General features: G+C 36.4%; 4 protein-coding genes across 5 annotated transcripts; 2 read left to right on the forward strand and 2 right to left on the reverse strand.

Moving 5' to 3' along the window:
- Positions 1 to 74: 74 nt before the first annotated feature.
- Positions 75 to 2,648, reverse strand: LOC125222935 (E3 ubiquitin-protein ligase MIEL1-like). Its single transcript, XM_048125836.1, has 11 exons — positions 2,431 to 2,648; positions 1,837 to 1,924; positions 1,679 to 1,735; positions 1,529 to 1,561; positions 1,368 to 1,445; positions 1,246 to 1,289; positions 1,126 to 1,166; positions 870 to 952; positions 694 to 785; positions 537 to 606; positions 75 to 466 (listed from the first exon to the last, which is right to left on the reverse strand). The coding sequence occupies exons 1-11, from the start codon at positions 2,484 to 2,486 to the stop codon at positions 299 to 301; spliced, it is 810 nt and encodes a 269-aa protein (XP_047981793.1). The 5' UTR covers positions 2,487 to 2,648; the 3' UTR covers positions 75 to 298.
- Positions 2,649 to 4,399: 1,751 nt separating this feature from the next.
- On the forward strand, positions 4,400 to 5,573 carry LOC125224311 (probable inactive protein kinase DDB_G0270444). Of its 2 annotated transcripts, XM_048127693.1 has the most exons (3): positions 4,400 to 5,068; positions 5,163 to 5,220; positions 5,313 to 5,573. In XM_048127693.1, exons 1-2 carry the CDS (start codon positions 4,486 to 4,488, stop codon positions 5,210 to 5,212), a joined length of 633 nt encoding a protein of 210 aa, XP_047983650.1. In that variant the 5' UTR covers positions 4,400 to 4,485; the 3' UTR covers positions 5,213 to 5,220; positions 5,313 to 5,573. The 2 variants fall into 2 exon arrangements, with proteins under 2 accessions (XP_047983650.1, XP_047983651.1); XM_048127694.1 differs by lacking the exon at positions 5,163 to 5,220.
- A 47-nt stretch (positions 5,574 to 5,620) lies between these two features.
- On the reverse strand, positions 5,621 to 9,309 carry LOC125224310 (lipase). The gene is made up of 11 exons (XM_048127692.1): positions 9,135 to 9,309; positions 8,962 to 9,031; positions 8,482 to 8,582; positions 8,210 to 8,275; positions 8,081 to 8,128; positions 7,919 to 7,986; positions 7,629 to 7,701; positions 7,378 to 7,539; positions 6,729 to 6,926; positions 6,188 to 6,276; positions 5,621 to 6,083 (listed from the first exon to the last, which is right to left on the reverse strand). The coding sequence occupies exons 2-11, from the start codon at positions 9,026 to 9,028 to the stop codon at positions 5,867 to 5,869; spliced, it is 1,089 nt and encodes a 362-aa protein (XP_047983649.1). The 5' UTR covers positions 9,029 to 9,031; positions 9,135 to 9,309; the 3' UTR covers positions 5,621 to 5,866.
- Positions 9,310 to 11,255: 1,946 nt separating this feature from the next.
- On the forward strand, positions 11,256 to 17,650 carry LOC125221432 (ISWI chromatin-remodeling complex ATPase CHR17). The gene is made up of 23 exons (XM_048123551.1): positions 11,256 to 11,522; positions 11,886 to 12,014; positions 12,100 to 12,203; positions 12,336 to 12,448; positions 12,689 to 12,786; positions 12,892 to 13,071; positions 13,162 to 13,383; positions 13,769 to 13,903; positions 14,239 to 14,521; positions 14,630 to 14,777; positions 14,850 to 14,866; positions 14,955 to 15,143; positions 15,236 to 15,267; positions 15,353 to 15,429; positions 15,517 to 15,606; positions 15,690 to 15,759; positions 16,044 to 16,098; positions 16,176 to 16,234; positions 16,321 to 16,486; positions 16,566 to 16,744; positions 16,834 to 17,052; positions 17,143 to 17,253; positions 17,329 to 17,650. Exons 1-23 carry the CDS (start codon positions 11,337 to 11,339, stop codon positions 17,344 to 17,346), a joined length of 2,880 nt encoding a protein of 959 aa, XP_047979508.1. The 5' UTR covers positions 11,256 to 11,336; the 3' UTR covers positions 17,347 to 17,650.
- Positions 17,651 to 17,895: the final 245 nt, after the last annotated feature.

Consider the following 17,895-nt stretch of genomic DNA (forward strand, 5'->3'; position numbering starts at 1 on the left):
AAAGTTACATGCTCGATAATGAAGTCGTCGTTCTAGCTTCCACAGCAACGCAACAAAATAGGAGATGAACATCATTGTCGAGTAAATTATGAACTACACAAGTTAATGAATCTTTGTACATATCAATCCAGAGTCACCGAGCTCGGTATTTTTTCCCACATATTAATAGGAAGAGCAATACAATAGAGTATATCATGAGTATAAAAAAGACGAGAAACAATGGATATCAATCATGCTGCACCAGCTTTTCCGGTGCATCAGAGCAAAATAATGGGAGTTTTGAAACTGTTTTCAGTTTTCACTGAGGAAGAACAGGAGGAGCAATTGTTCTTGTATTATACGATTCACAGTGGCTGCATTTCCGGCCAATTATGTGGAAGTAGACTTCAGTAGTGTCGTTGCAGTCGTTGCAAAGAATCCACACCTTCTTGTATCTGTATTCCTCAGGCATCACGGTTGCTTCAATCTGTACCAAGGAAATGTTATCTCAAGTTAAAACACATTTAATCTGATTACAGTCTGTGAGGGAGACTTACTTCCTCGTCTATTCTCTTCCACGCAATAGACATGTCCATGATCGACTTGGAACAAATTGGGCAGCAGAACCTGTGACAAAAAAGTGGGAGAAGCTGTTTTTGGCTGTAAAACAAGCAAAGACGCGGTGGTGACTCTGAGACGAGACACGTTCATTACCTGTCACGCTTTATTAGCTCATGGTAACATTCAGAATGCATGGTGTGTCCACATTTCATGACTGTTACATCTTTGAGGGAGTCGAACAGATACTGTGAAATGCAAGAATCACTGAAATTCGCGGCATAACACAGAAGTTTGGAGAGAGATAAAGAAAGAGAAAGCTTAGAAGAAACCTCAAAGCATATAGGGCAGTGATGCCTCATGGAATCCTCCACACAGAGGTGGTTGTTGTGTAAACTGATTGAATAACACGAGCCTGCGTGGTTAGCAAGAACAGGATGAGGAGAGGATTCATCTAATTAGTCGAAGATACCAATTGTTGCTAATAGATCAAATGTGCAATCAAAAGATCTTAACTATCGGTTCGAGTATTTAAGTATATAAGTACAGCTAGTATGAACAAAAAAGGAAACGCGACGAGTCACATACCACACTTCTTGCAGTGAAAGTAGTTCTCTCGGCCTCCAATCCTGCAAGCCACGAGCATAAATCAGCACTAACGAGCTACACAATTTAATACAAACAAGTTTGAATACTCGTGTTATTTACCTACAGATCCCACAATCATCACAATGGAAGTGTCTTTTCTCAATCTGTATCAAGCAAGAATGCCTATTACACATAGAAGAGAAAGAGATAGAGAAACAAAGAGAGATTGTGAATCACATTACATCATCATCGTAGAATTTGCAGATATTGCAAAAATACTCTCCCATATTGACACCACAGTTCACACAAGCATGTGCAACCTGGATGAGACAATGACAGATTAATACACAGATTGTAGGAAAAGAATCGATTACGACACAGTAATAAGGTTGAGGGGAAGTACAGGCTGCTCAGTGTCACAGACAGAGCAAATAACCTGCAATCAAACCAAGAATGTCATCAATTTCGATCAGGAAACGAGAAAAGCAAAACTGACATTTACAAAGCAAGTCAGAGTAGAAGCAAGAAGAGTACTTTTCTGCAAAGGACATACTTGTTTCACATCACTCCGGACTAGATCATGACGATCATAAATATTGCGCTGGATACTCTGTTATTTCAAAAAAGAATCAAGCAACAATTATAACACCGGGCTTTTGGTAGTTAACAGATGATGGGTGTACAGTAGATACATCATTGAATAATCCATACCGTGGCTTCATTGTGACAATGGCGGCAATCATAGACTTCGTTGCAGCATGGAGCTCGAATCTTGCATCTTCTTCTATAATGCTTGCATCTATACAAAACCAGTGACAACTGATTTTAGATTTGTCTATAATACTGAAACCCCCAATAGCAAACAACTCACTAATTTATCCTATAACTGAATCCACATTAGCTACATGCGATGTGTGAATGCTACACTTATTTCCCAAATCAGAAAGAACCCATTAAAAGATTGATTCTAAACTATCATAGTTTCTATTACTGATTTACTGGACAAGATCAATCAAGAAAACAGTGGAGAAATTGCCACCAAACACAAGGAACATAAAAAAAGATTCTATTTTTTTTTAAGACATACATAAAAACACATGGGTATATAATCAATATGACATCAATATAAAAAAAGATTACATTTTTTCTTCATACATATGGAGACAGATTGATTATAACCATATATTATGCATAAAAATGGAATCTTTTTTATGTTCCTTGTGTAACACAATGAATACTTCAGTTCTGAAACATAGATGTAAAGATCTAGAAATCAATGTCACTCTTGAGAGAGAGAGAGAGTACCCATAACCCATCTTCCCAAAAGTGAGGCGATCACTGGGGCTGCCTTCCATTAGCATATTTCCAACAGCTGCAGAGACTCCCAATGAAAGAGCAGAGCCGCCACACAAAGTGGGATGCAAGAAGAAGATGGGGCGACCTAATAATAATATCAAATTAAGAGGGCCATGGAGTCAAATGGAGAGAGACTGACTTGAGAATTAATGGCAAAACAAACACCTCTCTTTATCTTATTATTATAATCATAAGTCATAACTTGCTAAATCTGGAAAGAGCTTCGACCATTTATATATGAATTATTTTGAGGCAGAGGACAAGAGTGGGGTGGCTGTGTGGGACCCAGCACCGCTCTTTCTAGCCAATCAGAGAAGCTCAGACATTGAAAGCAATCTCTCGAGAAAATTGAAGTAAAGTGTTTCTTGACGACAGTTAAAATCCCTGTGAAGCTGTTGCTTCCATGTTAACTGTTTCGTATTTGTCAGAATGTATAAGGTGGTTGGAAACTGATTCTTGGATATTGAATTTCAACTGAAATTTACAGTTCTCATGTTTACAAGTTGGGGTAATATTATAAGTAATTTAATTTGGTCAAATTATTGTCCACCTTTGAAATATTTATTTACGAAGTTTCAAAATCTTATCTATTATATACAAAATGTTGTCTTGTTCAAAACTACTCCCTCCGTCCCATATTTGTAGTAACATTTAGTTATGGCACGGGTTTTAAGAAATTGGTGGAGTGTATAATTAATGAAGTGAGAGGCAGAGTGTGTAATAAATGAAATGAGATGGTGGAGTGAGATGATGAAATGTGTAATAAATGAAGTGAGATGATAGAGTCTGTAATAAATGAAGTGAGGTGGTTGAAGATGGGTCCCTCTTTCACTTTTTGATTTTTTATTTTTGTTTTGATTTATTTTAATATCAATAATGGTATTTGCGTGTAATTTTAGTGAATAATGGGGTAAAGTTTTATGTGCAAATATGGTAAATTCTAAATGTTACTCTAAATGTGGGACGGACTTTTATGGCAAAATGTTACTACAAATATAGGATAGGACGGAGGGAGTATATTGTTTCATTAAAATAAGAAAAATGAAAATAAAAATTCGTTCTTTTAATAAAATGATTAGCTTTCAAGCCTCACTAAAAGACGATATAGCTTATATACAAATATGAATTGAAATTTCATTATATAAAAATTAATCAAAAATTAATTTAACGGTATATATTAAGTAAGAAACCAATGATTCTGGGAAACATCCATCCATACAAATCCTAAATATATCTAGAAGCAAAAGTTGTTTACAACGAAATTAATTATGGCTTTACATCCCATAAACTTGGTTATCATCAACTGTCGCACAGCCTGCAAAATATTTAAATTTATTTTCATATTTATGTGTTTATCACTTTTAAGACTTTGCTTGTTAAGTAGCCAGTGGTTGAGAACTACACAACCTAATTGTCTTGTGCTTCAAAGGCCTGCATCATTTATAGACAAATGAAACGTCAAGATAATATATTCTTGTTTAATACTCAGAGATTATAATGACAAAAATAAAGTTTTAGTACATAATATAAAGGCAAATTACAAATGTTCTTTCACGAAAATAAAAAGCTTAATGCAAATATCAGCGATATAATCTTCATCATAAGAAAAACCATTTGTCTTTAATTTCACTATAAATACAAATCAAACAAAAACTACTAACTCTAACTAGTAGATACTTCACTAAACAAATGAATTAGTTTAATTATGTGTCATTAATAAAAATGTATAACACTATATTCAAGATTAAATTTAACATATTTCTTTAACTGCATTTGCATGTGTATATACATATTCTTAAATACTTTTCCATAAATTATCTTCAAAATACCAACAAAAAAAGCGTTGCCTACACCCTCTTAAATCTGAACATAATTGTAGGAAGAAACACAGAAGAGAAATCAGGGGGAAAAAGTTTCACCATTTTCCTCTATTTCTCTTCCTTCCCATATTTCAAGACTCCATTTTTCACTCTCATTTATCCTCATAAAACACACTCTCACAAAATGGGGTGTGGCAAATCAAAGCACGCTGTTGCAACACAAAACACCATCACCAAGAGCAAGAGCAGGAGCATCAAAAAGCAAGATCCAAAAGCTGCTGAAATTCCCAAAAATGGTGAAAATAAAGCTGTTAATGATTCAGTCATTTTGAATAAGAATGAAATCCTAGCTCCCAACAAGATAGAATCCGAGGTTGTTGAGGCCGAGGAAGAAGAGGTCAAGAAAGAGGAGGCTGCTGCTGTTGCAGAGATTGTGCATGAGAAAAAGGAAGAAATCATTAAGTATGAGGAATTGAAGGAAGAGAATAAAGAGGAGGTGAAGGCTGATGTTGAGGAGCGAGAAAGCGCTGCAGTCATCGAGGCTGTGAGGGAGCAAGAAGAAGATAAAGAGATCAAGAATGAGGAGTTGAAGGAAGAGAAGAAAGATGAGGTTAAGGCTGATCAAGACGATGTGGTTTCTCAGCAAGTAGGAGTCACTTCTTTTTCTTCTTCTAGTGCTGTGGAGAAGATCTCTGGAGACGAAAACGGTATGGTTAAGGAAGAAAGCAAGGTTGCAGTAGCAGAGGAAGAAGGGAACGAAGGAAAAGGTAACCTTTAGATCATGTTGTTTGAGTACATAAGGTGGTTTTATTTATGTTTGATCATTGATAATTCAAATTTATGTTGTTTTTTGGTTTTTAGAAGAGTTGGATCAAGAAATAAAACTCTGTAGAAGAGAAGAATCATGCTGATGAAAAATGTATGAATCTAATTCTAATTTTGTTTTCTTGAATTCGAACATTATGATCTCTTACTGCAAAAGTATGGTGTTCGTTGTTGATGATTTTGCAGGAGGATATGCAGCAGCAGCAGCAGTTGATGTGAAGGGAAACTGAAGAAGAAAAATCATATGCTTATACAGTCTTCAGTCCTTGTGTATCATCATCTGTATTTGATTATTCATAATGGTGAATTTGTCACACCCCTCAAAATTTCAGACCATATGAATCTCTTGGAGAGGAGAAAAAAAACTAAGTTGCTTTGATGAATTATGAAAATTTATGTGCCTTCTTGATGTTTTTAAGCGGAGAGGAATATATAGATACGTTATATTTCATCCGGTGTAACATGTAACGAGCAACCTAACCCCGACACAGGTCTAAATCTCGATAAATCAGCTGATTGACACAAATATGAAATTGCAGAGATGAGGACTTTATTTACAAGTGCAGATTCTGTATACTAATACATGCTGTGGGAACTGTTATTTACAGAAGACATTTTTGGTGTTACATGTGAGCAAGATGTATGTACAGTTTCTTATTTTTTGCTTTTTTGAATGAATATGACCTCTGATTACAATCCACCTCAACAAAAATTGGTGTGGTTGGCCCGATTCAGCACATCTAAACCAGGGTGCTTCGATTGCCTCCGTCTGTATTTAATTTCAAGACCGACTTTGGTGGATCCCTCAATACAACAAAATTCCCATCAGCATCTGTCAAGCCATAGGCAGCAAGACCCTGGTCCATCACAATCCTGCACGTGCTTGTCGACTCATTGCATCCCATTTCAACGCCATAGTATATCAAGTGATCAGCAATGCTGTTTCCCCTCACAGATCTACAGAAGAGTTTTGTTTTGAGAAACACATGAAACATTTTGAAATTAGATAGCAAATTTAAAACTTGTGTAATAGAAACAGGGTAGAGCATGAGAATGCTTGCCTGCTACAAGTTGGGTCTTCCCCAGAACCATCACAAACCTTCTCGACTGTATAAACAAAGCTTCCAAATGCAAGATCGCGGATCCAGACCTAGAACATGATGATCATATATCTCAACAAATGACAGATGGGACAACTCTAAGGATGACACTTATTGCAAAAAAGTGGCATTCAACACCTCTAGGGGACCAATGTATATAAGAAACATCAGAAGAATAGACATAAAAGTAACCTTAGTAGAGGTCGAGTGTGTGAGCCTTGGAAGATTTTCCATGTCAACCCCTTATTTAAAGAAGTTAACAAGACTTAAAGAATGATTTGATAGGTAGATTCTAGATTTTGTAATATTCATAAATGATTTTGCAATGCTCTTCGTGATAAGTGTTTGGTAGTGCAGGGCACGTGATACGTTTGAAATCTAAGAGATTATCTTATATTCAATAATAATCATTTGAAAAGAAAAAGGAAACGGGCCAGAAACTCAAGAAAGGCCAGGCGGTAACTAAGAATTAAGATACGGACACGCGAAAGCAAACCATTACCTCTCTTGGGAAGTGATGGTACGTTTTCTGCGGAAAATAGGAGTAATAGGGGGGCAGATGAGGCACCATATCATTTCCATGTGTGACACGAAAGGTGTCCGGGACAACTTCGCTATAGTAGGATGCAAAAACAGCATTTCCAATCCTAGGTTGCCCAAATGTCACGACCTGGACTTTCTGCTGCTTTCCAAGAGTGAGCTGAAAAGGGACAGAAATTCAGAGCACAATTCCCATAGGAAAAAAAAAACATACTAGTATAAAAATAGCAGTACTAAAATCATAATCCAATATGAAACTTGAAAGTTCACACACTAATAATGTGGATATTTCAAAACAATTACACATAAAAAATGGATTTTTTTTTTTCATACAGTAAATGGAAAGAGATTGTATATAGCCCTCATTTCATGAGTTAGCCAAAAGCAATAAATTGCCAAAAACCTTGGGATGGTCCAATATCCAACTAAATTATAAGGAGTACTAGATTATCAGAGGGTGGGAAAAATGCCATTGCTAGAACCAGTTTTTAATTACTGAAGCTGAAGACTGAATTAAACCTCAGAGACCTCTTTCCTCTATTGATATACCACACTATAAAAGCCAAAATACGTCATAAGCATGAAAATTAATCAAGGTTTTGGACTATTACACGAAGATCAAGTCCGCATAATGCAGCCATTGCTCCTCCCATTGAGTGCCCTGTTACCATGATGTCAGTGTCTCCATATAGCTCCTTTGCTAGTTGAACAGCACTTAGAACTCCAGGACGTAATGAAGAGTCATTATAAGCATTATAAAAACCATGATGAACCTAAAGCAATGAAAGATGAGTCGAATGATAAAAGCATTCTGCAAACACTATTTTTTTCGTAAAGAACAACAAGAGTAGATGGTACATACCATTGCACCGTCAACTCCAGGATAATTGATATCAAGCTGCTTCCAGAACAAATCTTCGACCCAATTCTGAATACTGCAACCATAGTACAACAATACATATGAAAAGGGAAAACTAAAATTTAATTACATGAATATTGTGCAGCTACTGAAATCAAGTTGATACTCCAGCATCATTCTTGAATAGCTTCAATGTATTTGAAATTTGATCACTTAATCGTGAAACAGCTTTGAGGTAAATTAAGGAATCATGCAGGAGATATAACACAATATGCTCAAGAGAAATAGCAAACCTGGTTTCCTGTGTTCCCCTGAATGCAATAACAACAGCGTTAAGATTAGCTGCAAAACCAACAAATCCCTGTCACGCATAAATAAACATTCCATTATTAGAGCTTCTATAAGTAACGTCTAGTAAAAATGTTTTAGGACTAAGGATGAATCAAATTTCAGACCTGTAGACACCATTTTACGTCAACGATCAGCTCAAGTATTTCAAAGCCCTGCATCCAAGAGCAATTGTTACAACCTTCATTATAAGGTAAAGTTATGGGTCTTATTCAACTATCGTCTATCAGTTCTACCTCTGTTAGACCATTACATCTTGAGCAAGTCCATGTAAACAACTCAGTCAAGTCTGACATATATACCTGCAAGTTAACAGTTGATTTATTGATGTGTAAGAAGTTTAGAAATTAGTAAAATACGAAATATTTAAATCAAATACTGCGAGAAGCTGTTCAACACACTGCTTCCACTGGAATAATTTGGCTAGAAAACCAACTTATCAAACATGCAAAAATCACATTTTTAATCTAACCAACAACAACATAATGCATTTTAAGCTGACTCTTACTGCTGAAGCATATTGCACCAATATTGTTGCAAGAGTGTGATTGTACTTTGCCGAGTCATGCTGCTTATGGTTGTGCTTATGCTTGACTGTCACCTTGAGTTCTGCAACCAAAACATACAATGTGAAAATACAGGAAGGGCAGATTATCCAACCACGAATAAAATTGCAAAACAAATCTACATAATCAAGATCAAAACATAAATTCAATCCAAAAGCATCGGTTTTCAGGTTATCAATTTATTCAACTACCTATACTAGGATCAATCATACATATGGTGAATAAAAACTAGCAAATCGAAAACTAAAAGTCACAAATATATTGCTAAAAAGAGAAGGAATAATTTCAGAACACTCCAATTAAATACTTCAAAGTCACTCAACACGAATTCGTGCACGAAAACTAATTTGCTTCCACGATTACCAGAGATATAAACGGCAAAATACCTAGAAATTTCACATCCAAAGTAGAGAAAAGATTACCTCTACATGATGATAAAGTCACCGAACATATGAGAATTGCAACAACCAGCCAGCTCCTGCTTTCCATGCCCTGCACAAGAGACCAATTCAATAAATGAATTGAACTCGGGATAAACTCAAAATTTGAACTTTGACTTCGATCATTGATGCAAAACAGAATGCAAGCAATTCACCTGATTAAAAAGTTCCCTAAATCGAATTGCGCGCTCCAATTTGAAAAGGGGCAGTCGTTTTCCGGCGACCGTGAGCCGGTGGAAGGTTGCCAGGTGGAGATGGGAAGGCGCAAAACGACGTCGAGAAAGGGATTTGATTGAATTGATTTAGGGCTTGTGGATAATTGATGTTTCGTGCAAGTCTTTGAAAAATATGGGCCTTCTTCAAAATCCAACAAGATTTTTTATTTTGCCGAAACTACCCTGACGAAACCGGTTTATCAAGGAGCGGCATGTACTTGGATGAGGGTATTTTAATGTTTTACGGGGGTGAAACCGTAAAATAAGAATATCGCTAGAAAACGAAATGTTTTTGTCTGGTTAGAAATAAGATGACAACGGAATAGAGATGATTCACGCAAAATCTTACGCGTGCACGGCACGTGGAGGTTGTTTTTTGCTAAGAAGATGTGAAGAAGTAGAAGAAACACAGTGAAAAAATGTTACTCCCACTATGACAATAGCTCAATGGTATATAGTATTCTACAATGTTATAATGTTGAGAGACGAAAGTAGGAATCTCAAATGAAAGATGAGAAGAAGAAAACGGCGTTTCATCCTTATCTGTATATTATTAGGTATAAATGAATTAAATAATAAGTTTAAATTAGTTTCATTTATTTTGATTTTTTTTATAATGTATTTAATGAGTTAGGGAAATGATCAGAGTTGAATATGATTGTTGGTCAAGCTAATTTTAATTTCAATTAATGTACATACTTAATTAGTTTTTACTCTATTTAGATAGAAATTTATTGTTTCTTGATAAGTTAATTTATTTTTATATTATTGCTTAATTTACTTTGAATTTTATTCAAATTTACCTACTTTGGAAGATGATCAAGTTGATTAGTTGAATAGTATTCTTTCCTTTCCGCCGGCTTGATAGAGGTCCCTTCTCTATATTATTTTCTCTAATTTTTTTTTTCTATTTAGACTATTTATTAATTTTATTTTTTTCGAAACAAGTGCAGAAAAACAAAACGCCTCTATTAACATGGAACAAATGGAGTAATACTAAAAAAAAACACGTCAAAACTCCAAATTGTGCAAAGCAGCTGGATCAAGTCTCTATTGGTTTCTATCTCTTTCCATTCTCATCATGGACCTCAACATCTTCATTATCGATGCAAAGGCCACGCTGTGATTCAAGTCAACTTTGGCTGACTTAGTCCTTTTCCCCTAGCCTTTCTCTTGACAACTTTGTGGCCTATGGGGCGATCTTCTCTTAGCACATGCGCTACATAATTCTCCTCCATAGGGGAGTTTTTAAGTCGAAATCATTGCTTTGGCTACCGGTGTAGTTATCGCGACGATCTGCATTAAGTTTGGTTCATTTTAGCCCGCCAGATTTAGAACCCGACAAGAACTTCAAGTGATCATTGGTGGCACCGTAGTGCTTGAACCCGTGATTTGTTGATGTCGCAGTACTTGAATTTATTTATTTTTTTTCTTAGTAGAATGTCTCACTATGTGAACTATCGAGTTGTATCCCGATCACTACAAAACTATTCACTCTTTACTCATTTATAGTATTTCAGTTTTGACTTTGGTTTCAAATCTAACACGCTCAAATACATAACATGAACGGACCCGACCCGACCCAAATCACACAGTTTCAGATTCCATCAGGCTTAGATCATTCTTTTCATTTTATCTTTACACTTAGCAACTTTCTATCCTTTTTTCCCATTTTATCTTATTTCTCTACTCTCTTCTAATCCATTAAACAGAGCATCCCCAAACCATGACCGTTTCCAATTCGGGTAAAATCCGCCCGTTGATATCCTAGGTTCCACAACCGACATGGCCCAATTGAATGCTGGTTGTTAAAATTTAGTGCATTTCAAATTCAAAATCAAATAAAAAAGGAATGTTCTAATTGGGCTCTGAGTAGTTTTAAAACAATATTTAATAGCCCATTAGGCCCAGCCCAGTAGAAGGAATATTGATATTTTTACCCCACAGCAAATGGCGGGAAAATGTCCAACAAAATAAATTTCCAAACAATTTTGGGGCAGCTATATAAACCCGAACCCGCTAACGCAATTGGTCGGTTGCATTTCAATTTAAGTATTTCCATTTTCGCATTTTTTTTCTTCTCCGCTTTTTCCCCCAAAACCGCAAAAACGAAGCGGAGCTGAATCACAGAAACCCTCGGAAATGGCGAAACCCTCGCGTTCATCCGACGACTCGCTGACCAGCTCCTCGGCCGAGGAGGAGGTGGTCAAGGACCAGGTCAATGACGAAGAAGACGACGACGAGCTCGAGGCGGTGGCTCGCCCCGCTGAAGACTCCGACGACGAGGATGCTCCCAACGATGTTGTCCAGGACGATGATGAAATTGAGGTCTAATTACTTTGAATTTTCGGATTTCGGCTTTTTTTTAGTTGTAATTGGTTATTGTTTTACTGCTGCATAGTGTAGCTTGACGGATCTGTGGTCAGGTTGTGGTTGAGTTGTGTTTTCTTCTTATTTGTTGGTTAAGTTTAAGTTGTTCTTGTAATTTGGTTAAATTTGGAGGATTTTTAAAAAATAAACGGCAGTATAGTTGCATTTCCCCCATTGAGATACTGTTGATTTTTTATTTATTAGCTACACTGCAGATTTATGTTTCTCTAACCATTTTATCTATGGTGTATTATTTAGAGATGTTTTACATGGTTGGAATGGCTGAGTGTGTTATACTGAAGCTTTCGTTTGTGGTTCCAGGAAGAGGATGTTGTTGCAAATGAAACTGCAAAGCGTGAAAGAGCAAGGCTTAGAGAAATGCAGCGGGTAAAAAAGCAGAAAATACAAGAAATACTTGATGACCAGAATGCTGCTATTGAGGCTGACATGGTGTGTTTTCCCAATATGAATTGGTACTTGATAATGAATACATTGCCGTTGCATATTGTAAATGATTTGATCTACCTTGTTTCAGAACAACAAAGGAAAGGGTCGATTGAACTATCTGTTACAGCAAACTGAGTTATTTGCTCACTTTGCCAAGGGTGATCAATCTGTTCAGAAAAAGGGCAAGGGAAGGTGGGTAGTTGTCATTTTGATTTGATTATCTTTCTTATTCACATTGTTAATGTAGTCATCATCAGTAGCCAAACTAGATGCTAGCCTGAAGTAAATCTTATGTTTCTTGTGCTCTCCAATTGCACCTTTTAGGGGTCGCCATGCGTCGAAGATAACTGAAGAGGAAGAAGATGAAGAGTGTCTTAAAGAGGAAGAAGATGGCCTTTCTGGCACTGGAAACACTAGACTATTGGTGCAGCCCTCTTGTAAGATTTTCTTTTTTCCCTCCTGTTTTCATTATTGTGGAGTGGTTCTGCCATAATAGTACTTACAAATGTCTCTTCTAGATTGGTTCATTACTATGAGAGAGTGTCTTTGTCATATGTTTATTTTCTTTTGTATAAGTTTCTAATTTAGTGGAAACTATGTAATTGTATTCGGTCCCTATAATGTTCTTGACAGAAATAGCATGACATCCTATGCTAAATTTTTACCTTTGTTTGCAGGTATTCAGGGTAAGATGAGGGACTACCAGCTAGCTGGTTTAAATTGGCTGATTCGGCTGTATGAGAATGGCATTAATGGGATACTTGCTGATGAAATGGTATATATGGAGAGTAGTGGCATTTTCAAACATATTGATGCATCTTTTCCCCTTTTATTGATAATGGTGTCCTGTATTCATATTGGTGTGTTGTATTTCAATTAGGGTCTTGGTAAAACTTTGCAAACAATCTCCTTGATGGGCTACTTGCACGAGTTCAGAGGAATTACAGGTCCTCACATGGTTGTTGCTCCAAAATCCACACTTGGAAATTGGATGAATGAAATTAAAAGGTTTTGCCCTGTACTGCGTGCTGTAAAGTTCCTTGGAAATCCTGATGAAAGGGTAAGCTTGCTCTACCAATTTAAGATATTTTTTTCAGTCCTTGTGCTCTAACTGATTTTGATTTCAAAAATCTTATTTTATGTTTTCCAGAGATACATTCGTGAGGAGTTACTTGTTGCTGGCAAGTTCGATGTCTGTGTAACAAGTTTTGAGATGGCTATCAAAGAGAAGACTACACTGCGCCGATTTAGTTGGCGCTATATCATTATTGACGAAGCCCATAGAATTAAGAATGAGAATTCCCTTCTCTCAAAAACGATGAGACTCTTTAATACTAACTATCGACTTCTTATAACTGGAACACCACTTCAGGTGATAATTTATTTTGTCACAGTTGCTAAGTCTTTGAAATTTTTTATGAGCTTTGCAATAACTGTTACACTAGTAGTGTTCTGGATTTGAGGTAAGGTGAGGCATAAAACCATGCTTTCTTTGGAACTTTACAAATCTAAAATGTAATTTGATGTCCCATTAGTTTGAGGTTATTTTATTTTCAGGAACTTTTATTTGAATTTGGTCCTATGAAATCTTCAAGATTTACACTTTGTGAAAGTATTTTTGGTTGGGGTTTTTTTATTTGGTTTGTTATGCCTGCTGATGTATGCTTTATTTATAGGAGATTTATGTTTGATTATATTCATGTCATTTGAGATGTGATGTTAGTTTTTTGCTTGTCTGCTGTTTTTCCCCTTTGCAGAATAATCTTCATGAACTATGGGCTCTCCTCAACTTTTTGCTTCCAGAAATATTTAGCTCTGCAGAGACGTTTGATGAGTGGTTCCAAATTTCTGGTGAAAATGACGAACATGAAGTTGTCCAACAGCTTCACAAGGTATGCAAATTTTCTGTTATGATAATTCTCTATGGAAAAATGGTACTGTAATTCTTATTTTTGATAGTAATCAAAAAGTGCATGAAAGTTGTAGAATGATCAATTCATAAGCATCTCAGATCTATATGTTGGATAATCCAATTGTTGTATTACATCACGAAGCAGTTCTGCAACGCCCATACCATTTTCTCTTGTATAGTGAAAATCTTTATGCTGTTACTGTTTCCTTGAGCACAAAATTATTAGAATTAGATATCCGTTACAGTTCTTGAGATGCACTTGTCTCTACTTGTCTGACTGAATCTATCACTGTGGTCCTTTTGGTGATATACCAGGTTCTCCGGCCCTTCCTTCTTAGAAGGCTAAAATCTGATGTCGAGAAAGGTTTACCTCCCAAAAAGGAGACAATACTTAAAGTTGGTATGTCCCAAATGCAAAAGCAATACTATAAGGCATTGCTACAGAAAGATCTTGAGGTGGTAAATGCTGGTGGAGAACGCAAACGCCTTCTTAATATAGCCATGCAGCTCCGAAAATGTTGCAATCATCCATATTTGTTTCAAGGTGCAGAGCCTGGCCCACCTTATAGCACAGGAGAACATCTAATTGAAAATGCTGGTAAGGTTATCAGAAGATCAAGGAGGGAAAAAGCTCTATATGCTCTAATTTGTGTTCTCCTTTTCAGATCTGTTTAGTTTTATAGTTTTCTATCTGTTGTGGTTGCAGGCAAGATGGTTCTTCTTGATAAGTTGCTGCCAAAACTAAAGGAGCGTGATTCCAGGGTTTTGATATTTTCCCAGGTTGGAACCATGACCGACTTTATTGCTACTTTCAGAATTTTGTACCTCTTATGGATTGATTATATTTATTGTATGTTTTTATTATATCCCTTTTACTTTTGGATTTCCCCATAATGCATGACTTCTTTTATTTCATACATCAGATGACTAGCAGAACAAAAGAGTGAGAGTTATTTGCATCCACTAATATTGCTTCCTTCACTGGCAATATTGATGTGAATTATTTATGTATTTGATTCTCTGTTATGCAGCTGTGAATAAGGATGAGTTATTGCAAATGGTGAGATTCGGCGCTGAAATGGTTTTCAGCTCCAAAGATAGCACGATCACAGATGAGGATATAGATCGTATAATTGCCAAGGGAGAAGAAGCAACAGCTGAACTTGATGCCAAGATGAAAAAATTTACTGAAGACGCCATCAAATTCAAAATGGATGACAGTATGTTTCATATTCTTGACCTCTTATGGTTTTTGTCCATTTTTTTTTAATCTTTTATTAGTTTGACTAACATAGCTATGGACTTTCTCCAGCTGCTGATTTGTATGATTTCGACGATGATAAGGTGTGGATACTGTGCTTATTGCTGGCTATTATGGTTTTATGTTATTCTTTCCCCCAACTAATTTGTATTCTTTTCACTTGTGAAGGATGAAAATAAGTTAGATTTTAAGAAAATTGTTAGTGATAATTGGATTGAACCACCAAAAAGAGAAAGGAAACGCAAGTATGTTTCTTCAACCTCTCTAATGACATGCTTAATTGTCAATTTGTTGTCAGCTAGACTAATCCATTTGTTGTTACTTATGTGTAGCTACTCAGAATCAGAGTACTTCAAGCAGACAATGCGTCAAAGTGGTCCTGCTAGGCCCAAGGAGCCTCGAATTCCTCGCATGCCGCAATTGTAAGTGTTTTTTGTCCATTTGTTTTAATTGTTGAGTACTTTTAAGACTTATGTATGTTAAAGCTCATGTTACCTTTTGTCAGGCATGATTTCCAATTCTTCAACACACAGCGTCTTAGTGAGCTTTATGAGAAAGAAGTGCGTCATCTTATGGTATGGGTCCAGCTTATTCCTGCTCCATCCGTCCCATTCAAAGTGTCTCACTTTCCTTTTGAGTTGTCCCATTCCAAGTGTATCATTCCATTTTAGGGAGCAATAAGGACTTCTAATAGTGCAATTGCCTTTGACTTTTCTCTCTCTCCTGCTCTCTCTTAAAACACATGTAGGCCAATGCACTCGATACTACAATTATCTTTTCCTTAATACTCGTGCTTAAGAGAAATGAAACACTTTATATCTGCGGTTTATCACTTCTTACTTGTGTCTTTTGAATTCAGCAAACACATCAAAGAAATCAAGTAAAAGATACCATAGACGTGGATGAACAAGAAGGTTTGTTCTTTCTTGAGAATTCCATGTATTTATTTGCCTGAATCATATGCTGATTATGTTTCCTGTACTGTACCTAGATGTGGGAGACCCCTTGACGGTTGAGGAGCAGGAAGAGAAAGAGCAGTTACTGGAAGAAGTAAGTTTAACTTGCCTTGCTCATTGCTTGATGTTAGCTTGAGCTTTACCTTATTTTTCATTATTTAATTTAATTTTGGTATTTAGGGATTTTCGGCTTGGAGCAGAAAAGACTTTAACAGCTTTATCAGGGCCTGTGAGAAGTATGGTCGGAATGATGTCAGTGGTATTGCTTCTGAAATGGAAGGGAAAACAGAGGAAGAAGTTGAAAGATATGCCAAAGTTTTCAAGGATAGATACAAAGAACTCAATGGTAAGCATTGTGGTTTCAACTTTTAGTGACATTATGACTTCAATTTCAATTCTACACTCGCATAACTTTTTTTCATCAGATTATGATAGGATCATCAAAAGCATTGAAAGAGGAGAAGCTAGGATATCACGGAAGGATGAGATCATGAAAGCAATTGGGAAGAAGCTGGATCGCTATAAAAACCCTTGGCTGGAATTGAAGATCCAGTATGGCCAGAACAAAGGGAAGTTGTACAATGAGGAATGTGATCGCTTCATGGTTAGACTATGACTAATCATCTCGACTCTTTGAATAAGTTGGGTCTCTTGTGTACCATTCCTGTAATAACTGGTATTTGTTCATCTCAGATATGCATGGTTCATAAGCTTGGATATGGCAACTGGGATGAGCTCAAGGCAGCCTTCCGTACTTCACCTTTGTTTCGCTTCGATTGGTTTATAAAGTCTCGTACCACACAAGAACTTGCAAGGAGATGTGACACACTAATTAGGCTGGTAGAGAAGGAAAACCAGGAATACGATGAGAGGGAGAGGCAGGCACGCAAAGAGAAGAAACTAGCTGCCAAGGTGCATATGCTTGTACCTTCCTCTTCAATCATTGAAATAACCATGTTATCTTTGGCTCAGTTTCTTAGCTTTCGTTCTCTTTCGTCTCAGCAGAACAACACAACCCCATCCAAGCGCTCCGCTGCTAGACAGGCTGCAGAGAGCCCCCCATCAACAATGAAGAAGCGGAAGCAAGCATCAATGGATGACTATGTGAGCTCGGTATGTTATATTCTATTACCTGATAGGAGTATATATTATACGATGTTAACCATTTTTCTCCAAACCTTGTGCCAGGGAAAGAAGAGGAAATGATTGATCAATAATAAGCTACAAACTGCTTTTGTTATTGGTAATGATAATAGATGATGTAGTTGTACAAATTCAGAATACATGTATGCGAGGTGATGATCCATTTAATTGTCTTAAAATCGAGCCTCGTCGATCCACTTTCTAGTTGAGCTACTGCGACTCTTATGTAGTGTATTATTAGCTGAAGGAAATTATTTAGATTATGAAGGATGATGGATATCTTTTGTTGTATCAATGTGCAACCGTATCTGTTGTATACAAATGTTGTGTATTAGCATTTGTTTTGAATACAGCCTTTTAAATCCCACACTCGTGTGTTTTTTTGTTTTTTTAGAACTTTACTGTTGAGTTGCTATAAAACTACCTTTTTCTATTGGATATTTTTGTCCATTTACTATTTTCTGTGTTTCTGAATGTTTTTTTTAGTGATTTTGGATATCTTCTTTTGTTTATATGTTGTTTTTGAATCTTTTGTTGTTACTCTGTTATTCGTCAATCTTTAGAGCATTTCTTTAGCATAAAAAACAAACTTTTATAATTCAAAGGTTTGTA

The sequence above is a fragment of the Salvia hispanica genome, chromosome 4 (assembly GCF_023119035.1).
Source record: "Salvia hispanica cultivar TCC Black 2014 chromosome 4, UniMelb_Shisp_WGS_1.0, whole genome shotgun sequence".
Lineage (NCBI taxonomy): Eukaryota > Viridiplantae > Streptophyta > Magnoliopsida > Lamiales > Lamiaceae > Salvia > Salvia hispanica.

Bases quoted from the DNA above. Each gene is read 5' to 3' on its own strand.
- LOC125222935 (XM_048125836.1), bottom strand. From the start codon at position 2,486: ATGCTAATGGAAGGCAGCCCCAGTGATCGCCTCACTTTTGGGAAGATG. The intron at 1,562-1,678 runs GTATGTCCTTTG...GTTTGATTGCAG, and splicing joins TCCGGAGTGATGTGAAACAA to GTTATTTGCTCTGTCTGTGA. The intron at 1,167-1,245 runs GTAAATAACACG...CGTGGCTTGCAG, and splicing joins GATGATTGTGGGATCTGTAG to GATTGGAGGCCGAGAGAACT.
- LOC125224311 (XM_048127693.1), top strand. From the start codon at position 4,486: ATGGGGTGTGGCAAATCAAAGCACGCTGTTGCAACACAAAACACCATC. The intron at 5,069-5,162 runs GTAACCTTTAGA...TTTGGTTTTTAG, and splicing joins AGAAGGGAACGAAGGAAAAG to AAGAGTTGGATCAAGAAATA.
- LOC125224310 (XM_048127692.1), bottom strand. From the start codon at position 9,028: ATGGAAAGCAGGAGCTGGCTGGTTGTTGCAATTCTCATATGTTCGGTG. The intron at 8,583-8,961 runs GTAATCTTTTCT...TTTTGGTTGCAG, and splicing joins GACTTTATCATCATGTAGAG to AACTCAAGGTGACAGTCAAG. The intron at 6,927-7,377 runs GTAATAGTCCAA...GTCCCTTTTCAG, and splicing joins TATGCGGACTTGATCTTCGT to CTCACTCTTGGAAAGCAGCA.
- LOC125221432 (XM_048123551.1), top strand. From the start codon at position 11,337: ATGGCGAAACCCTCGCGTTCATCCGACGACTCGCTGACCAGCTCCTCG. The intron at 12,204-12,335 runs GTGGGTAGTTGT...TGCACCTTTTAG, and splicing joins CAGAAAAAGGGCAAGGGAAG to GGGTCGCCATGCGTCGAAGA. The intron at 16,745-16,833 runs GTTAGACTATGA...TGTTCATCTCAG, and splicing joins AGGAATGTGATCGCTTCATG to ATATGCATGGTTCATAAGCT.